This window comes from Varroa destructor, unplaced genomic scaffold (assembly GCF_002443255.2).
Source record: "Varroa destructor unplaced genomic scaffold, Vdes_3.0 BEIS01000003.1, whole genome shotgun sequence".
Taxonomy (NCBI): domain Eukaryota; kingdom Metazoa; phylum Arthropoda; class Arachnida; order Mesostigmata; family Varroidae; genus Varroa; species Varroa destructor.
This window is the reverse complement of record NW_019211456.1, coordinates 51,670,325-51,691,355: the sequence shown is the minus strand read 5'-3', so window position 1 is coordinate 51,691,355 and position 21,031 is coordinate 51,670,325. Positions and strand designations below refer to the sequence as shown.

At 38.1% G+C, this 21,031-nt stretch overlaps 1 protein-coding gene across 1 annotated transcript in view; it reads left to right on the top strand.

Annotated features, from left to right (window-relative positions):
• LOC111247358 (secretin receptor-like) overlaps positions 1-21,031 on the top strand; it is a 95,963-nt gene that overhangs the window by 40,668 nt on the left and 34,264 nt on the right. The window contains exons 4-7 of the mRNA XM_086985539.1: positions 14,031-14,162; positions 14,476-14,612; positions 19,537-19,631; positions 20,837-20,975. Coding sequence (XP_086841665.1) covers positions 14,031-14,162; positions 14,476-14,612; positions 19,537-19,631; positions 20,837-20,975 — 503 coding nt within the window. The remainder of the gene's footprint in view (positions 1-14,030; positions 14,163-14,475; positions 14,613-19,536; positions 19,632-20,836; positions 20,976-21,031) is intronic.

Here is a 21,031-nt window from a genome sequence, read left to right as displayed (position 1 = left end):
TCATTTACGGTGGGTTAGGTTATACTACAGAAGGCAATAATACTTTTTTGGAAATCATTAATGGGACCACATCGATTGCTATACACCACGCTACTATCTTGTTTACTTTCTTGAGAAGTTATTACGTGGTTTACGCCCGTCAATAAGCTACTTACGTAGGACGTCTAGCGAGGACAAACTATTTGCAAAGTTTGCGTCGACCAAAAGGGAAAAGTAGATCGTAATCTCTAAAATGAATTTTCCTATAGACGAAGTAGCCACAAATTCAGTTCCTCTTTATAAATTCAGCAGTGAGTTAGGTTATAAAAGCTGATCCGTAGAATCTGCTCGGCAGCTCCATATGATAGGTAGTGTTATAGAACGACACTTTCAACGGGATCAGGGTTTGGACCTATTTTTATATGCAAAAGATCGAAATATATGCCAGTTAACACCGATACTGTTATAGGCTATGGAAATCATAACGTTGATAACAGGCAGGTGCTTTTACCTTTTTCTCTCTCATAAAAAATCTCATTAACGTTTTGCCTATCGCTAGATGATCGCGTACTCGACAAATTTTAACTGTGTTTCTGCTCTCAATTACGTGATCAACGAACGTTAGTTGCCAATAAACATTTTGTACTAACGTAGACTCTATTTTTCCCTTTAAGTAAATATCATTCTTAACAAATTCTATACACAATGGCTTAATTTTGTATTTATTAGCTTGACCTATTAGCACCGTATGCGGTCGGCCTAAGCACCTTATAAATGATTCCAGAAATAGCCGCCAGAACAGAATCTGTATCGGATACTTGTATTAGTGACTATTGGTATCTCTGTAACAGTCGGGTAATATAAGCTAGGTTATGCTGGCCTTTAATAACTCGTTATTATATTCAAAGGTAAAAATTTACATTTTTTGCATGCGTTGCTAGTTAGGGTATACCTTCGTGGTATATAGTGACTGATCAATATCAGTCTCAGACCTATTTCAGATTGAAAGAAATTATGGTAATCGTGTGTCAAATGGTGATTACGTATGATTGCCCTCACATAATTATAATATACTCCGGTTATTTCCATGGTCCTTAAATGTGATCGTATTTAACACTTGAATTTTTTTAAATTTATTTACGTATTTAATAAAATGAGTTTTTTTTTTCTTTAAATAAATATGCGCCACGAATTTGAAGGAAAAATAGTAAAGCTGTGTGATGGTTTCTCTTTTCCTAAAAATTTTCCGTTGGCTCAGTTCAACCTTTATTAACTGTCTTCGGGAATGCAGCCCTGGACGGTGTACAATCATATATCCACAGCATATTTGTGAAGATGATTGGTAAGAAGGCAAAATATATAAAACGGAATAGCTGCTCTTTTCTCTTACCTACAAGATCCATACTGGCCGATAACGATAAGCTTCGCGTATATTTATCCTGTCTTTCTTCTTTCCTCTAACTTTTCTTGTATTTCTGTTTCTTGTGTATTTGTAGAAATTAATGAAAGGTATTCTTTCGTTGTGAGCTCCTGTTTGCTGTGGATGTTGGCAAAGTAGCATCCGTTCACTCTGTTTTGCGCTTATGCCAAAAAGCAGTTTGACGACACTGCGTCGAAGGTATAAAACAAACAAACGATAATCAACTATAATCATCTTCACTCGGGTGTATTTATGCCTAGCTGAAGGCATCGATTGAGTCCCCTTTGTCTCTGAAAATGTCTGATACACTATATTGCAAATCAGAGTATAGTTAATTAGATGAATTAATCGTAAAGGCCTGTTAGATAAAGGTCTGTAACCTAAGCATTGTGCCCAACATGTCGAACCAAATTACTTCGAGTATAATATGACTGCCGCAAGATATAAAGAGAATCCAGTTGATCCAGGATTCGTTGAGACGTATCTCGTAAACCAGACTCGATAATAGTCATGGTCGTTGCTGCCGTTGTCCTTACTTAATGTTATGTGCAATACGTATTTAATTTACGTTTATGTAGCAAAACGTTAAACTCACAACTATCTAAGGAGGTTAACAGTACACCTAGCATGGTGTTGGTCATGCTAAGTAACGGAACAAACAGGCATAAAACACGAACCCGTATCCTGAAACCTAATCAACGATTTAACGCCATTGATTGATTATCTAAATTTACTCTGTGCAGGCAAACAAAAGTAAGGTCTAAAAGAAGATTTATGATGAATTAGATTCGCATATAAAAGTCATGCACTATGTTTCGAGTTCTACGCCTTTAGGCCTTTCATCAAACGGTTGGCTTCCAGCACAAAATTTATCTTATGATTCGAACCTTGTCTACAACGTGTTTTCAATGCTAGGAGGCAAATACATTGCCCATTAAACTATTGCCGGGTCATAAAATACATTTGACCAATTGGATCAAAAATCCGAAGGGCTTTGCACGTTTTACTGCTTAAAACACTTGCGTATTCAACTTTTTTTTTTATCCTGTCGTTGTCTGAATATGTGGGATTCTATAATATTACACACTTCAGTTTATTTGTTACATGTAGATATATATATATATATATATATATATATATATATATATATATATATATAATACTTAGTATCGCAAAAAAAATATCTAATTCATAAGCTAGTGGATCTTTCCAATTGCAATGTGCAAAAAAAGCTATGAACATATAAATCTTATTGATTCATTCAGGTAGCATATTAAACCAATTTGAAAAACTTTTCCTCTAGTCGGCCTTTATTGCATGGGCATAGTTATGTCGCTCGCACGTACGCGTGAACAATATTAGTAAAATCGTAGCTTAACGTATATCTGCCACTTGCAGAATAAATTCCCTTGAATATTTTGACTTTGAAATTTGCGCGCCATGCCTTTTACTTTTCACAGCAGTACATGGTGCTAAGGGCAGAGCGACCACTGAGGACGGCGGAGTTTCTGAAATAAACTGCGGGAAGAATCATTATTGGATATATTAACTATGGCAACGACAAACTTAAGCTTTGATGCTCGCAACGAATTAGACAGACCATTAAGTAGCGATTGCTTTTTAACCCCGTTGGCTTTTCTTATTGTGTGAACGAATATATCTACGTAGCATGACGGAGTTGGCCTCGCTAGATTTATGCGGGGTGGGTCATGCCTGAGACATCCAGGCCTTTTTCAATGGACTTGTGAGAGCTCATGGTAATTTTATGCCATTGTGACCGTTTGCCGACGTCGGAACTTTAATAAGCGATGATCGCATGGTCATAATTACCACGGTAGCGTATTCAAAAAGATGGCCATCAGCCATCCAGGTCACGCCGCTTTTAGCAATGACTTCAGAATATTGTGTTTAAAGGTATCATTCGTTCATATAGAGGGGTCCCTCATTTCAACATGATCAAGCAGAAACCCGAAGTAGTAAAAAATGTTGAGTACTTTCGCTCAGCGCAAAGGCAGATAGGGAATTGTGCGCGTTCATAAAGCCGATTTATTAAAATTTCACCAGATTCTCCGGAGCTATGTAAAAACTGGATTAAAGCCAGAGATCGAAAAAAGAACCTCTATTAGTTCACATAATCTCTTACCACTGCGATGGTGTTTTTTCAATAAAATGAAACAAAAAACAACCGGCAGATAGGTGAAGGCTTTTACAAGCTATGTATAGATACTCTAACGAGGTTCACGTATGGCGTATTCGTCAGCTTGGCAAGTAAGTTGGATCGAGTGAGGGCATAGTCGTCGTATACAAGTAATAGACCGACCTATCTAAAGTCAGCGGTATTTTTTCCTAACTAGTCATGAAAGATGGTATTGCAGTTGACCTAGTAGCAGCTAATGGCTCTAAAAGCTTGATAATTATTATCTGCAAATAATTGGACCCTTGTCGAGTGTGCATAGGTCATAACTTGATGCTGCATGTAAGTTCTGTTCGTAGAGTTAGACGGAGCCGCTTTAGACTGCGAATCGAAATTGCAGTTGCCAACATTAGTATTACATCAGCTGGGCTTGTCATATACATTTCTTTTAATCATTAGGTAATTTATGCGCTTTTTCCGTTTATCATGTAAAGTATAAGCGCGTCAAAATTAACTGATTCCTTGTCAGTATTGGTAATCTGTTGATGATTTTCTGCCAGTCACAACTTGTTGAAATCAGTGTGATGCAAGAATCTTCCCATCTACGATGCGGTGCCCGTCGGAGGTAATTTTTAAGATCCCAGCTGTCGTGCCACGATGTTTCTACGATATTGCTTTTTAAATTTGATTTTGCCAGAGCTGAGCATGATCAACCCACAAAAGGGTGGAACTGTTTTATCGGGGCCCAACTCGGTGTCGTATATGGTAACCTACCCGCATTTTAAACATAGGCTCCCGCGGCTTCCAGAAGTGAAGGCTTACTTTGTTGGCTAATCGGTTTTCTACACATCTAAGTAACATAAGAGCTTGTATCCGTCATCGCTCTGCCGTAATCATGAGCCACGCAATATTCATGAGGTACCATTTGCAAAGTAAATGGAGCCAGGCTCCCAGGCACGTTTAGGCGATGCATTTTGTCCTAGTGTGCTTATCAGGTGTAACTTCATTGGGAGAACACAGAACATGAAGGCAAGGTGGCAAGAATCGTCGATGAGATGCCTGCATTCGTCATCGAAGTACGCAGATGTGTTTTAAAATCTAAACTATAGCTAGCTAGCGAGCGTCAGCCCAGCTGCAAAAGTACTTACCAGATATTTGGATGTGTCCAGCCACCGTAAACGATGCATTCTGTAAGGGTCATAGATAACAGCAAGCCTTTATTGTTCAACATCTATAAGGAGGACAGACTGTGTGCTCTTGCGGATATTGCTATAAATATTAAAAGTTTGTAGAGCTCTATGGCAGAGCTGATGTCACGTGCGATTCAAGAATCTATCTGCTGAGGTACTCGGGACGACCAAGCCACGCAAATAAAGACTATCAAGTATTTCTTTTTTTACTCTGTTCATTCAGTTTAAATGAGGGCTAGCAGGATTGGCGCGAATAGCAACAATCCCGAAAGCAGTACTACATGTTATAATAAAGCTCGACACACAATTTACAGGTGCCGACGAGGCAACCGCTGCGCTGCTGCTTTTTGTTCTGTCGGAAAAAGGACCAGGACACTTAACCATATTTATAGCGCCTCCGTGCGGAAGATAGACCTCTTCTTTTTTGTTTTAATTTATTAATTTAATAATAAAAAAAATATATAATTGATTTACCATGGCAATCGAACCAGAACGAACCAAGTGAAGCGGTCCACGACCTTTTTGAGGATGTGGATGAAAATTGCCGCACCTCATATTTTCTCAAGACATCAAGCATCACGATTCATTGGTGACAGTACAAAAAAGTCGCGACCGAACGCTTTTGTCAGGTCATGGTTCTAGCGATCTTTGGGTTTGTAGGACGGAGTTAGCGTAAAAGACAGAAAGACTGTTCTTTATTATTATTATTACAAACACCTTCTTTGATTGACCCTCCTCCCAAAATAACTGTCCACCTACGTAAAATCTATTGACAGATAAATATAGTCCAGTTAGCATCTAACTCAAGAGATCTAGTGAGAACTTAGGCAAATGACTATTGAAAGTTAGCGAATGTCTTACACAACGTTTTTTAAAGATGTAGAAAGTTTTTTAACAATGTATTAACGAACGGCTTAAAAACAAACGATAAATTGCATTACTAAAACCTTTTTCTGTACTTTTTTGCTGCGCATCTCTTCAGTAATAACAATAACAGTAGGAACACCGATCGATGCAACATTTACGCAATACTAAGTCGATGGCCACATGTTGATGATGGCAAGAGTAAATATACCTTTAAAGCTTTAATCTTGACTTACCTTTTCGGCAGAGTGCCTTTTACATCTTCTCATCCTTTATTGAAATCTATAAAAATCAAAGCAAGGTGAAGCTGCTGACGCATTTTATAATGTCATTTCATCTAAAAAGAGGTATACGTATTGTAGTTCCAAATTGTAGAAAATTGTTGGTGCTTTTGTAAAAAATATGGTAAACAATTTTCACTCCCAATTGATGATTTAATCTATACAAACCGAACAGCGATAAGAGCAAACCCGTAAATTATATCGACATAAATGTGTTAGCAAAGGTACTCGTATATGAATATTCCAGCGTACGTAATCAATGATGTATACTTTGCAAATGCCATAAAGCGGTATTGCATTAAATAAACGCTCGATTTGCTTGACTGCCAGCTTTAGCTCTAATTGTTCCAGTTTCCACCCTAGACGGGACCCTTTCTATTTCAGATATATCGTATCTAAAGAAATCTATATAGTTAAAGAAGAGGATAATAGAAAGTATACATGAAAGGAGCCTTGGAGGAACGAATGAATGAATGATCGAAACGTCATACGCAAAAGGGACAGTTCGCGGTTTGCCCTCGGTCGATTCTTCAACGCAGTAGTAATGGGAGTTGCGTTAACCCAGATGCTGATGTATTTAAAATACGAACCATAGCTATGCTGTTCTTCTTTCCGTCAGGGTGCCTGCACGTATAAAAAACGCTCTCAGGACTGTCATATACTAAGAATACGATGTTTCCGTTTTTGTTAAAGTATCCATTCATAAGGAAACGTCGATCCGGTTAAATTTTACCCCTGAAAAACTAGATTTAATTTAAAGAAAACTATCTTGGTAAAACCATGAACTTAATCGAACTTGAGTAGGTGTCTTGATCCTATGTTTTAGGGTTCGTTCCAGACAATAACAATAATAGCGTTTGGGGTCCAGCAATATCTAACTTAAGGTGCTTTCTCTACAACAAGTTGAGTAATCAAAAGAATGTAATTGCTATTTTATTATTACTACTCATCATGCCACAGATTAGTTTGAAAGACCCGATCAAAATAAAGGAATACTTCAAAAGGGGCTTCTCGTCCATTGCGCGCCATTCGGTCAGGATCGTTAACCAAAATGCCTACAGACGAGCAATGCAAATACCATCTTCGCCCCTACCCAAATCGACGAAAAGTTATTTCTGTGGTGGTCAAGCAACCTTGTAAGGATTGAAGGCTAGGCTTTGTACCGCCTCCAGGCCCTATGTCCAACAAGGTCTAATCTTTATAAACAAACGATGCATAGCACCCACACGGCGCAGATTCGCCTAAACCGTATAGAAGGACAAACACGTACGCAGCTCGTTCTCGATTCCGCCGTAATAGTCGGTCGATCATTACATGCACAACAGAATTGCAATCTAAACTTCTATGAACTACCCTCAAAGAAAATAAACCATATCCTGAATGTAAGTAATAATATCACTTCCGCCCATCGTACCGAACGAAGTAGTTGTTATTTGAATTACAGGGCATTTTAATCAAGGCTACGCGTGTAAGGTAGTGGTAAGCACATGCTATGCTTACTCCCGATATGGTTTCACCCTGTGTTTAGGCTAATAAATAACAAATGAGCGTCGTAAATGTAAATAAGAAGTACAACATAAGAAATTTGTTAAATAACGGTTCATGAACAAACACGTATTTTCCGACTTTCATTTACGACGTACGCTAAATGGATCAATCAACGTTAGCATTACGTCACCACTGTTTTGCTAGTTTTTCGCGAACCCAGTTTTGCTTTGGTAAACAGCCTCGCTCAGAGACTTTAGGTTTCATCCAAAAAATACTATCTTATGCTATTACTGTTTGTCCCGAATAGAGGAGCTTTTGTCAGATACACAACGGAATAACCATTATTGCAGCATTGGCAACTTGCCAATATGGGTCAGATATTTCAAAACAGAATGTGTGCGACGCCTATTTTTCCACTAAATGTTCGATCCTATTGCATATTCAAATAGAGGTCTGGTGTTCCCTTTGTGCTGCAGCTCCAAAGAATGGGTATCTATTTCAGACGATCTCCAAACGGCAAAATGCTTTTTTTTTAAAAGACCTTTTTAGGAGTTCAAAGAAAAGGTCTCGCGCTTCAATGCCCAGCAAGACAGGATCAAGTGTTTAATATTTGTTAGGTGTATTGAAGCTATATGGAACACATGTAGGCCACATGGAACATTATGCGCGCTGATACACACGATCCGCCAGCTGATAAAGGTATCCTCCGTCCTTATTATAGTAATAGTAAAAATTTGTCTACTTGTTTGTTCTTTATACTCGATACGCAATATGCCGCATATATGTTACAGTGAGACAATTTTTCTTTATCAGCAAATTAAAGTGTAACTGTCGAGAGACTAAAAACAAGAGTGATGCGACCTTTCGTAGAAACATCGTATCAGATATTCGATTCATTAACGAGCCGATTAAATCGACTGTATTTTAAGTTCGTTAATCACACTTTTTTATATTTCGTCGTGCCGCAGGACCAATATGTTTTTCTATTTCTATTTCTATTCAAGTGAAAGTCTTTGACGTAAGCAGTAGGAACGACTGCAATAAATGCCGCATCCCTATGAATACAACAAGTCGACGTCAAACCCAAAGTTTATTATAACCCCATTTATCTAAATCTGATTCATCCAGCCTTCAGTCGTACATGTGGGCAGCAGTGTAGCAATGGGATAATTTAACACGTAAGCACGCTAGATGGCGTTGCATACTAAATTCAACAGTTCGTCGTAAGTATTTAAGTTTTGGGTATCGGACCAAAAGCAGCTGTAATATATAAACATTAGGATAAAATATCACTGTGTTTGCATCGCCGAATATAATTATGATTATAATTATTACTATTATTATTGTTAAATATTCTGTTATTATACATGTAATAAGAACGTTGACGCTTTTCTAGGTAACTGTTGTAGCCTTAGAAGCGCTATACGACACCAATGAAGCTCTAATCCACATCCGAATCTGTCACTCACCATAAACCTATTCACACATTATTGATCCGAAGACAGTCGAATTTCGAAATTTTATAAATTGAATTAGCTCAATTAGTCGATTGCTGATAAGATTTGCTCGCCTTCGGAAGTCTAGGATGTATTGTTCAGTAATGCTTCCTGATTAGTGAGAGCCTGAGAATTCTGGATGATTTTTAGTCTAGCATTCTAAAAACTATTAAAATGAGAGGTGGGATACGGAGTTAGGTGTACAAATCTTGTACTAGGTTCTTTCTTCCGAGCCAAGCTAGACCTCGACGAATGCAGTAAGGACGCTTACGTCTGCTATTTCTCGACATAGAGAATCCCCTCCATAGGAAATTTTTATTTAATAAGCTATATATGTTATTAATTTTTTACTGAAGTAGCTGGAGTCGGTTGTAGATTACAAATATAACTGCTAAAAAAGAAAAAAGAATTATGGTGCTGTCAGTAGCTTTTTAATTAAGGCCCGTGTTTCTTCTGTCTTTAAGGATGGAGATTATCTTTTGGAGTCCTTTTAAAGAGATGCACCCCTATTTAGGCCATTCGTATATGTAATGGCCAACTATTTCATAGTCCGATAAAACTCAAGCGTTCGTTTTTCCTCTCTTCGTCCATAGATCTTGTTTCAAAGAAGATTCGTACTCGTTGCTTCTTTGTATTTTACGCAAAAAAACTCAGTTTTTTAATATTTCACGTGGACCTTGTTCGGTGTGAGCGTGAAAACGGAAAGTTATACCAACAGAAATAACATTAGAAGAAGCGAAGAATTTGTTATAGACGCAAAAAATTCAATTGCTGAGCTCTTAACAGGGTTCGATTTTTGAAGCACGGCAAGCGGACTTTTCCTAAAAAGTTTTGTGCTCTTTTCAAGAACGAGAAATACCTCGCAACTGACATTGTTTCTCATTGCCAAAGCGACTATGCAGACGTATGCATTGTTGGTAGCAAACAAAACAGTGGCCAAAAGTCAAAAGATTTCCATACTACAGAGGGCGTAAGCCACATGGTCTCACAAAATTCTGTTTTTGCACCACTGGTTTGGGAATAACGATTAATGAATTTAGTTGATTACTTGATGATCATGTTTTTCCAATTCCATTGCAAATTAGCTGGAGGTAATTTTGTGCTAGCAATTGTTTTGTTGCTTATTTGTGCCGCCGAAAAAATTGATAGACTTCGAGTTTAAATGTAATGGTGATGGCTGAAGGAGTAATGAGATTAGTATCGAAAACAGGTCTTATATAGGTCGCATGTCCAAATCAATAGATCTATTTTACAAAAAGAGCGTTAGGAGCCACAGTTAAGAGCTGAATGCAGGCTATAGATCTGCTGATTTACGGTCCTCGTGCGGCAAGCGAAGTCAAAAACGTAAGAAGCGAGAGAAGACTGAGCCCACTAAAAATACAGGAACAAATGATGCAGAGGGTACGAATTTGCATACTAATAATGACGGCTATGATCTGAGGCATCTAATCACTAAAAGGACCTAGCAGAAGGAAGACGTGTGTCCTACATACAAAAAATACCAGCGTATGCCAACAATTCGAGAGAGACATATATGGGAGGTTACGTGTCTATGAGGTCATCACATGGCTTCCTTAACAGTAAGGTCCAAGGAACTCCGAAGCACTACAAGCCGATTGTGGACGAGGGGTAAGGCAACCTGTCTTCTTACGCTTAAAAATATTTTTGTGCTTCTTAAAAACCACAAGTGGTATTTATTACGTTTACTGATTAAGGTATACGTGCAAACTCAATTCGTATTAGGTTACGGCATAATTTAAGTTACGTTGGAACTTCTTAAATGATTAATGAAAAGGTCGACCGGTGATAGGAGTCCAACGTAAAGCATCATACATGGGGTGGCCAGGAATAACATTTATAAAACGCTAAATATGCCGCAAAAGGTTGCAACTCGATTAGGCTCTCCAGAGATATTTGTTGATATGTAGAAATAGATTTTAAACTAAGCACCACCATCCGATACTTACGAAGTTATTATATTCTTTCGAATATAAGGTAACTGAGGATCACTACACAACACAGAATTTAGGGATAGATATGTTGTTTTTTTGCTGCATCTCTCAATGGCTAAATCTTTATTTTACAAAATTAACGTTAGAATGTTACCTATTTTTTTCATATGCTTTTCTTTTTCATTTTTATTAAGTTTCACAACAGGTGCTTCGAGGAGTCCCATACTAAACCGATGGGGATCGCTCTGTCTTGCTCAAAAGTTTCCGTGATGATGGCGACCCGTTCTTTTGTTCGAGTTCCGGAAACATGGTTATCTTTTGAATAATCCTCGATAAACCGATGTACTATTTTTTTTTCCGCTGAACTTTTCATTATTCTTCGGTAAACTTACTTGACGATAAACTTAACCGCCTTGTGGTTGACTATATTTTTCTGTTATGCTATTCAATTAGCTCATAGTCGTAGATTCACGAAGATTTCATGTAATTATTTATTCTAAATGAGCTGTTATTTAAAAATTATCTAAATGTTTCAACTTACTGAATAGCTTTAGACGATCTGACAATAGTTCAAGCTAATAGCGCAAATATTGCTATTGTTTACTTTATCGGTTGAATGATACGCAATCCGATTATGTGCCCTTATAACACTGATATATAATGCTCGAAATTAAACAATATTTAAATCAAAATGCTTGATGTCTACTTGCCCTTTGTTTGTATAACTATTCGCCTTATGACGCGCTTGCCAATCGAGTGCTACAAAAGTTATGCTTCTTAGGGGAACCTCTCAAAACCTGCTACTGGACGTGTGAAAACGTATGCAGCCTGACTGAGGTTGATCAAGCCTGAGAGCAATTCTAGCCGTCGAACATGTTTTCGGTATTTTTATATAAATGTATATTTACGTAGGTTATATGCTAGTTTTTTTTTCAAATTTTGGCTCTGAAAGATGCGATACGACGTAGACACTTATTCACCGAAGAAACACAGTGAAACTGTGTGAAAATAAAGTACGATTGGCCTTCTGTATAATCATGTACCTTCAAACCTCCTGAACTTGAAACTGTGGCAACTCATACTATAAACTGCTTTAATTTAATAATTTAAATTAATTAAAAAACCTATTTTGAAATATGTGCAATAGTAAACTCTTTATAGTAAGGGGATATTGGACCTGCCAGCTATTCCAAAGCTGCAAAAGAATTTCGAATCTCATTTAAATATAAAAGTGCAGATCCTGATGAAGCTCTTAGCCTGAATTAAACGATCACAATCGACAAGAAACAACATCTATTTCTGTTAGAATAATTATTTTTTTTCGGGACGCTCCTGATCCATGTGATTTGTTTCAACACGTTTCGACAGCGCTACAAGCTAGAAAATACAGACGCTGCTTAGGGTCTAAGCCCTAACTTTTAATTAAAAGCCGGTGTAAGGCATCTCTATACGAACTGATACAGATAGTTTTGCTAGGTATTCCTAGCAATCCAACACTTCAGTGTTTAAACGTATCGGCGCTTCTACCTCAGCCGTAAGCTACCTTAGGATACACTCTTTTTGTAAACAAGATTTATCCGGCTTCGGAATGTTCTCTCATGCGTATTATACATACGTCGATATATTCCCTGTACGATCTATTATGTCTTATCACTATTATTATCAGAGATTCACTAACCAAACGAATACCCAACAGGAGTTATTACAAAGCAATATTTAGCCATGTGTCGCGAGGGCTATGTTTTTGTAGCAGCCTTGTTGCCCCTTTGGTAGTTGGTCCTATAAAAGGAGCAGACTGATGGATGAAAGTTCTTGTCTTGTATATATAGTCATGTAAATCGTTTGCCTCTGGAAAATCTTCGCTACTACACCTAAGTTACTTAACGCGCTACCTATAACGACTTGCATTATGTAGCCATTAATCGCTTCGATAAATAACTTAATTTATATTAAAATTCGAATAAACTGCAAGTTAATTGCCAGAAAAGTTGCCTTAACTAAACATTAAATAAAGGTATATAAGAGGTTTTTTAATAAAACAAATACGTTACAAACATGAAGCTTTTTAAGCGAATTATTATGATTGTATTGTATTGTAGTAGAGTATACGTCTTCAGAGTTTCTATCCTTCTTGCTGACACAGTCGCCCGTCAAGTGATGGATGAGGAAGGAACGAAATCCGAACAAAGGACGTCGGACCCTTCAACTGGGTCAACGTTACCTCACGTTTGCCAACAATTCCCAAGCTAAAATTAACAATAGACATATCGTATTTACCTGTGATTTTCAATTACATAAATGCCTTTAGTTTCACTACAGCGCTGGCATTTGTAACGATTATATACCCCATTAAGAGCCCATTTAGTTGAAGACCCATTACGAAACTTTTGGCTCGCCTCCAATATATTTTCACGTTAGCGTTTGTCTTCTTGTTTTTCTTCAGTACTTCGAACCATAACTAACAGCTGTGTTCTGTTTTCCCTGGCAACTCTAGTTGGAACTCGAATAGCTATCGCGCACTAGCCGACTATAGTTTACATTTCGACCCAGCCTTTGTCGTCGATAGAAATCCAAAAGCTCGTTATAGATATCTATTAAATAGATCGTTTAGAATAAGATGCGACCTAGTAAATTCTCAACATTTTACAACCTTAGTTGTTTTACTTTCAATTGAATCTTGCATCGTTAGTATCTATAAACTTCCTTCATTTTGATGGTAGCCTATTCGTTTCGCTGCCGTATAAATTCGGCCTGCGAAGTGAAGCGAGCTAGTGGCATACGTTTATATATACAGATGGGCGGGACACCGTCATCAACTCCCGCAACAATCAAATTCTATTGAATTCCTATTGAATTAAGGGTGACGAAGCCTCAATCAGTATTCGCGAATTAAGATGGTCGCATCTCATAGCATTTTTAATTATTTACTTATTGGAGCAAGATAAAGGCTTCCTAACAAAAACGCCAAAAAACTTGGAGCTATCGTAAAATTCAAGTGATTGCTTGACGCATAACGGTGGAGGCACAGAACAAAACGTTACTTAGCTCGATGTCGGCAAACAACGTCGTCTTCGTTTACTCAAACGTGTGTACGCGATATATGGAATTGTTGAATTACTAATTAATATTAACCCGCTGGAAAAATATACTTCTTTCGTTTATTAAAAGTTATTTTATTTATCAGAAATTATTTATTTGCTTATTAATCTAAATACGTTTATTTCAGAATTCAATGAAGTGACATCCTTCGATCGCTGCCCAAGAGAATGGGATGGTTTTCTGTGTTGGCCGTCTTCTCCTGCTAGCCAGAGTGTTCAGCTAAGGTGTCCCGATATGCTCTATGCCTTTGACACTTCACGTAAGCAAGCTTTTCATCATAAAACAAGACGCAGCAGCAACACATCCGCGCGAAATGTTGAATCTATTTAACCGAATAGCTGCTGCTGATGATAATAATAATAAAAAATTAGGTCGATTAGAGAAACCGCTGCCTCACGCACATCTCCTTACACGTGAATATTTCTTGTTGGTATGTAGCTATAATTTGGCTCGATTTTACTTTAGCCATGTTTAGAGGGGTGACCCTAGAGGGGTACTTACTGGAACCTAGTTACAGTGCATGAGGATAGCAAACAAATTTCCACATTCGGTGCTTGTTAAAATAATTTCAGAGTTCGCCAGTCGTACCTGCGGAGACAATGGAACGTGGACACTGGTCAAAATAACTCCAATAGGACCTTTGTTCACGAACTACACGATGTGCACTCTTGCAACACAGGATCATATCAACACCATTGAAGCCTTTCAGGTACGTAGTTTTCGTGAATAACTGAGCTTTCGGTAAAGAATGAATGAGCATTGAAATGGAAATGTTCCTTATCGCATGGCAGTCAATTTTGTATGTCTAGAGATAGTTTGCACTCGACATAGATATACTGTTATGGAGATGCGTATCTGCTAAAATTTTACCGAAACTCAGCGGCTTAAAAACAGCGCGACCTATGCATCTCAATAACTCCTCATAGGTCAGGAAACTGCTATATGCGATGAGCTGTACGAATCATTGAGAACGTGGGCATGATGATGTTCAATGTGTCACGCTGTATCTCGGCCTACGCGCGCAAACAAACGTCCTTCACTTCTATTAATCTCCGACCAGCTATAATATCTGTATTTCTAAATTATGCGCATGACTGAATTTTATTTACAGACGCCGAGTCTATGAAAGATAGTTTTATGTCGTGTTACAAGTTCAGTATGTGTTGTTTTTTTTTTTTTATAAGACCCAATATTTCAGCCTCCTGTTAGTATTTTTTTTCCTGGTGGCCTTTACCCAATCGTTAGATCTCGCTTGAAAAACTACGGAATAAGGCAGCTGACGAACGTTCATCTAACTGAAAGAAACTAGGGGTTGCCCTTGACTGGAGGGTGTATGAAAGCCTTCTTTAAGCTACGCAAAATTAGGGTAGTGGATAGGCGGTTTAAAGACAATGGCATTTGCCATTAATATTATTACAGATTTTTTGCGGATATTTCCCAGATTTCGCTAAGGCTTGCTTCGGAAAGTTCGCATTAAAGCATCTGCTGAGCGCACTGTCGCGTGAAAAGGGTGAAGGGTACACTCGCTTTAGTGAAGATTAACAAAGCAACACCTGGCCCTATGCACGCACGATTGTCACGAACGAGACTCCTTATTAGGGTCTGTAAAAAAAAATTAGACGGGCTGCCGTTAGAGTTCAAACATGTCTCTCGAGTTGCGAAGAAATCCTGTAAATCCGACATTTTGATGGATTACCTCAATCCAATGACTCCAGTCAATTTCTCTGGCTACACTTACTCGAGGACGATTGGTGTTACATTGTTCGGGAACGCTTTTCTTCAGAAAAAGCGAGGAGTGTGCCATGATTGTCGGTCTTAAGGAAAGGTCATCGCGGAGATAGAGTGTATAGGAGCTCAGAGATCAAGCGACTGACTTGTTGCTAAGATTAAGCTATTGACAGCTGCATGATTCGTGATGTGAAAACGGCGCAACTCCGAAGTGTCAGCCGGGTTAGTATACTGCAAGGCTCACATACGGAGGTGACGTTTCAAACTATTTGCTTGTAAGTGGGCTTTTATACAGCGTTAAAGAAATCAAGCAGTGTTACGCAAGCAAAAACAGTCCCAAGCGACTTTAGGTTTGTATCTAATTAATAATTTTGTATCACACAAACGTCCAAGAAACGTTACGGGAGATGCTACAACTATTTTGTTTTTTTTTCAAGGTTATTTCATTTTTTTCTCAAGCCTCTTCAAGATGTCGAGGCCCAAAAAAGATAATGGACAGGTGTGTTGTTTGTCAAGGCTTGGGGCTAAGAAGCGTGGCTATTGACAGTCAGTAGTCCAAAGCAAAGGATCATTTAAAGGCATAGCAAGACGGTAGAAGGATATCGATCGACGTCAAGGTTTTGATGGACAGCCACCTTCCCTTCTAGGGATACCCTACTATTTCCGCTGAGTGAAAACGCAGACAGAGTGCAGAGAATATTAGGAATATGCAAGGAGATGGCTGACTATTATAGAGGATGCCGAAAAAAATTCCCAATGGTCTCTCAAATTCCAAAGATCTTTCAAGTATTATTGATATCTAATAGCCCGGTCGAGCTATATTAAATAACAGTTTTGCCCGCAGTAATTGCATCGTTAGCTACAAGACGTATACCACCGTCCTAAGCGCTCATTCTTTGTCTCTATTTGAAGCTTTGTGTATCCTTTTCTCTGTTGTATGTCTATCATTGCACTGTAGCATCGTCGTAGTATGCCTCGTTGTTTCCCTATTGCAGTAGCTGTTGTCACACATCATTTCACTCATTTGCACATAAGTGTAGCTGCTGTTTTTCCTCTTTGCTTAGCTCGCAAGCAACTTACAAGTATTTTATCGACCGTATCGGTAGCTACCATGATAATGCAAAGAGCTAGTAAGTTTTTTTAGTAGCGCGTAAGTTTTGGACGCGTGGCGCCTTATCTTCCGAAGGCCGAAACAAGACGGGACTAAACATGCGCCATTTAAACAGAACGGCCATGCGGACGCAACGGAACCACGTGGAAAAACATCTAGGCCCTCTTCAAAGTCGATAAAGGTGAAAGTGTCGTGAAAGAAGGCGAACAGAGGATCTACCTTTAACACTCGTATGCTCTTTTACTTATTGCTTCTGTTTTTGTCTAAGAACAAACAAGGCCTCTTCCTCACCACCGTCAGCAGGCATCTTTCAGCCTGAAAACAAAGTGGTAAACTAAGGAGCAAGACTTGTAACCAGCGCGATAAGGATAGCACAGAAAAGCTAATAAAAAAAAAAAAAAAAAAAAAAACGGTGAAAAATAAACGGAAAGACAAAGATGTTCGTTTTTAAAGGGGAATAGTCGTATCTCAGGCAAAGCTTGTAATTCCAATTGGATTATTTTGTCTCAATCGGACAACACCTGCCATATTGAAGCTCATTACGTATGTGCATATTCTAGACCTGAGTACGCTTTTAAGGACCAGTTTATTTGTATTACTTACCAGACCGAAAAAAAAAAAATGGAAAACACCGCGGGCAGTTCGATACGTCGGCTTTTAGGCCATTCATCGTTTCGGTAACTTCGTTCGTTCTCTACTACGGAGTGCAGGATCACTATAGTAAAAACATGTGTTCCTGAAATTTAACTTGGCTAACATAGCTGATATCGTGTTGACAGTTACTAAACGTAATACACGCAGGTGAAAAATGCAGAGTTCGAAGAAAATGTCGTATAGTAACTATTCAACTGTATCTCATGTTGCTAGTAGTATTGTTTCATTCAAACAAGCGTACGCTCCTTGATATTGACTTATTTCTTATAACTCCTTTAAGGAAAACCGGAAGCACAAATCTTTGAGTGAGATGAACGAGCACTCGGATTTTATCATGCAAATTGCACTACTCACTGCTCGACTATGAGCCTATGCTTACCTTGCGTATTATAGCAACGAGTTAGCAAGAAAGTTGTCTCTGATCCTAAAGTTCCTTTTACTTAAACTATGGATTAAAAAAACAAAAAAAAAATTGACTGAAAGCACCGAACAGGTGACAAGACAAAATTCAATGCATTTTTTCTTGTCTTCCAACAGTTTCATGTTTCTAGATAGCAAAGTTGTGCTAATGGATCGAAGCTCTCAAACAATCTGTCTAGTAACTAGCTGGATTGCGTTATGACTGTCGTCCTATAATTTTTACGTCGCTGCTAACTAGGAGACGTGATCATTTCTAGCATTATAAGCCGTTTACTTTATGCTGCGGGTGCTGAAAAGTCCCTTTCACAGTGAACCACTTGATAGTTTGGCTGAATGAAATGAACCCTTAGAGCTTGAAGCAGATTTACATGCCCAATGATTAATAGAGCTCGCAGGATTTGTTGAGTAAACGCAATATAATTTAAAGAAAACTACTTTTGCTGTGTGGATAAATCATATTTTTTTTCGAATTCGATGCCATTTACCAGTGAACCGATCAAATGAAAGGCGGCAACTAGCCAGTCTCTAACAACGGTAACGTCCAATTTCACTGTGGCTTTGGGATTCATACTATCTACAAACGAGCTCCTACAATGAAGCGCAATATGTGGATTATACCTTATTATTATACTTTTTTTTTTTTTTTTTTTACCAGTATGGCCACCCGTACTCGCGAAAAAGAATATTCAGTATAAATGTAGCAGTATTGTCAGATATTCATTGCAGAAATTTTCATTACAGATGTAAATCCCGGAAAATGTAAATTATAAAAGTATAACTATCGCTCACCGCCTTCATGGTTCGTTTGCGTCTAGCAAACGGTTTCGTTCTCCAGTAGTTGATCGTGTACCCCTTAAGATATGATTTCGGAATCACAGAAGGAAGCTCGTTAGGCAGGGACAAGGTACGGCATAATGTGGAAATCAGCCTGAAAAATTAACGATGAAGTACTTTTGGGATAAGTAAGAGTGCATTCAACAACAAATTAGATAATAATCTAGCAACCAACTATATCGATAAGATAACTTCGATGTTGTCTAACATGATCTACTTCAACAGTGCGACAGAATGATTTTCCCTCAAAGTGTTATATCGCTGGTGCAAGTTACGACATATGTATAGTAAGTTCTGCCAGTACAGCATGGTCAATCGGTACTTGTGTCTTGCTTTGAACATCATCAACTTTAACATAATTTACGACAAAAATTAATAAGCGTTACGTTTGGATGAGAGAATCGAAAAATCATTGGGCGATCATAATATTGCTTCAAGTGTCGGGTACTGTAGGCCGTACTCCCAACTAGACAACGTAGGTATGTTCATTATAACGTTATGTCTTTTGAACATGAACGTGTGTTTAAGGTTTCCATCAGATGTCTTCATCGTGTTCGAGATCCGCGCGTTTAGAATAAACGTACCTAAAAATAGGTATAAACTTATAAAAACTTGGCCTCTCTTTCCAGGAAATGAGAGGAACGAAAAATTGTCGGCATCTTATTTTGCTATATACGCTAGATAATAGAAGAAATAAATGCTTAGGTAACTTCGCATTTGCCGGTGTACAGGAGGTTCTGTATCGGCTACTATATTTAGCTGTGCAAAGTAGGTAGTCTATATATTGAAACCGTGCATTTTGAAATGAATATCGTTTTCTCAGCTCGCCAAAAAAATGCAAATACTCTACAATGAAGTTACTCTTATTTTTCATATGAACTTTCAGCCGCATATCCGTATGATTAAATTTTTGGCCCGCATAGGATACGGAGTTTCACTCGTGAGTCTCATCTGCGCTCTGATCATCCTCATCTCTATCAAGTTCGTCTTCTCATAGAGCTTTAAAGTTCTCTTAGAGAAGTAGAAAATCAACATCAACTTCAAGATGGTCTTTTTGCTTGAGACATACTCGTATATGTTGCTGTCATAGAAAAAAAGAACGTTGCTTCTTTTTTCTTGTGGGTTAAAAGCATCCCTTGATCTCATCTCAACCTATTGACACGACACCGTATGGAAGGAAAAAAGTCAAATTGAACACAAAAAGCCACTGAAATAATTCACATAGATTTAACCTAGAAGGATGGTATCCAGTTGATGTTGGGACAACTAGAGTGTCCCAAATTTGACAACTTTTAGATATGACAAACCTTCAAAAAGTGGGATAGTGCTAGAAAGGTATGTTTTCACAAGAACAAAAGATGCGTCTTCTAGCATTCTTACTAATAGTTACTGTTTATACCATTTATCATTTGCTTTCCGTTTGTTCATGGGTTCTAAGTGTCAGTTTCCTGTTTGGGTTTATCTTAGTAGAAGACTGATTTGACCTCGTCGAGTCGAAGTCAATGTTTCAAGGTCTACATTTAGTACTAGAAAGCTGATAAAAAAATCATAGAGATAAATTTCAGATCTAGACCATCTCGCATATCCCTGCGTATAGTGCACAAATATAAGTTCAATTAATTAACGTCTACACTCAACAACATTTAGAACACTCGACCTTTGTACGATCTTGTTTCGTAACAACCTAATGTTATATGGTTTGTTTATACGTTTGAATTTTTTTGATTCTTTTATACAGCACTGACCATTGATAAGATGGATTTAGATAATATGACAGATAAGATGGACGGTAATTAGAAGAATCGCTTTTAATACAACGTAAGCAGTTTTCTAGTGATTGTCGGATCTTGTCCATCAAAGTTTTACCTTTAACGAGACACCGTTGTCAAAGCCAACCAGCCACAGTATTAAGAAGAATCGCACTTGAGTTGATGCGCAAAAAACATTCTCCTTATTATTTTTATTACACATACGCCCCAATATGAAAATTGCATATGTTTCCAACCCACACTTAAGCCTAACCCTTTCTCAGGGGCAAATGAATAACGAGTGTGATTCATGGCTAAGTTAAATTCATGACTAGAACGTTTCTAATGTATATTGTTTACTACTTAAAACTAAATTATATTTATCGACCATGTAAAGGCGCAATGTATAATCCATTAATGTACTTTTGTCTCTTTCAGACGTTTGCGGTGCCCTCGAAACTGCCTCCATATGAATCTCTTCACATCATTTATTCTACGAGCGGCCATTTTCCTTCTGAAGGATCGGATGTTTATTTCTGGAGTTGGCCTCTACGGCACTTTTGATGATAACCAGAAGGTTTGTGCAGCCTAGAAGGGGGCACGTGACAATATTCAGTAGAGGCTTTGTTTTTA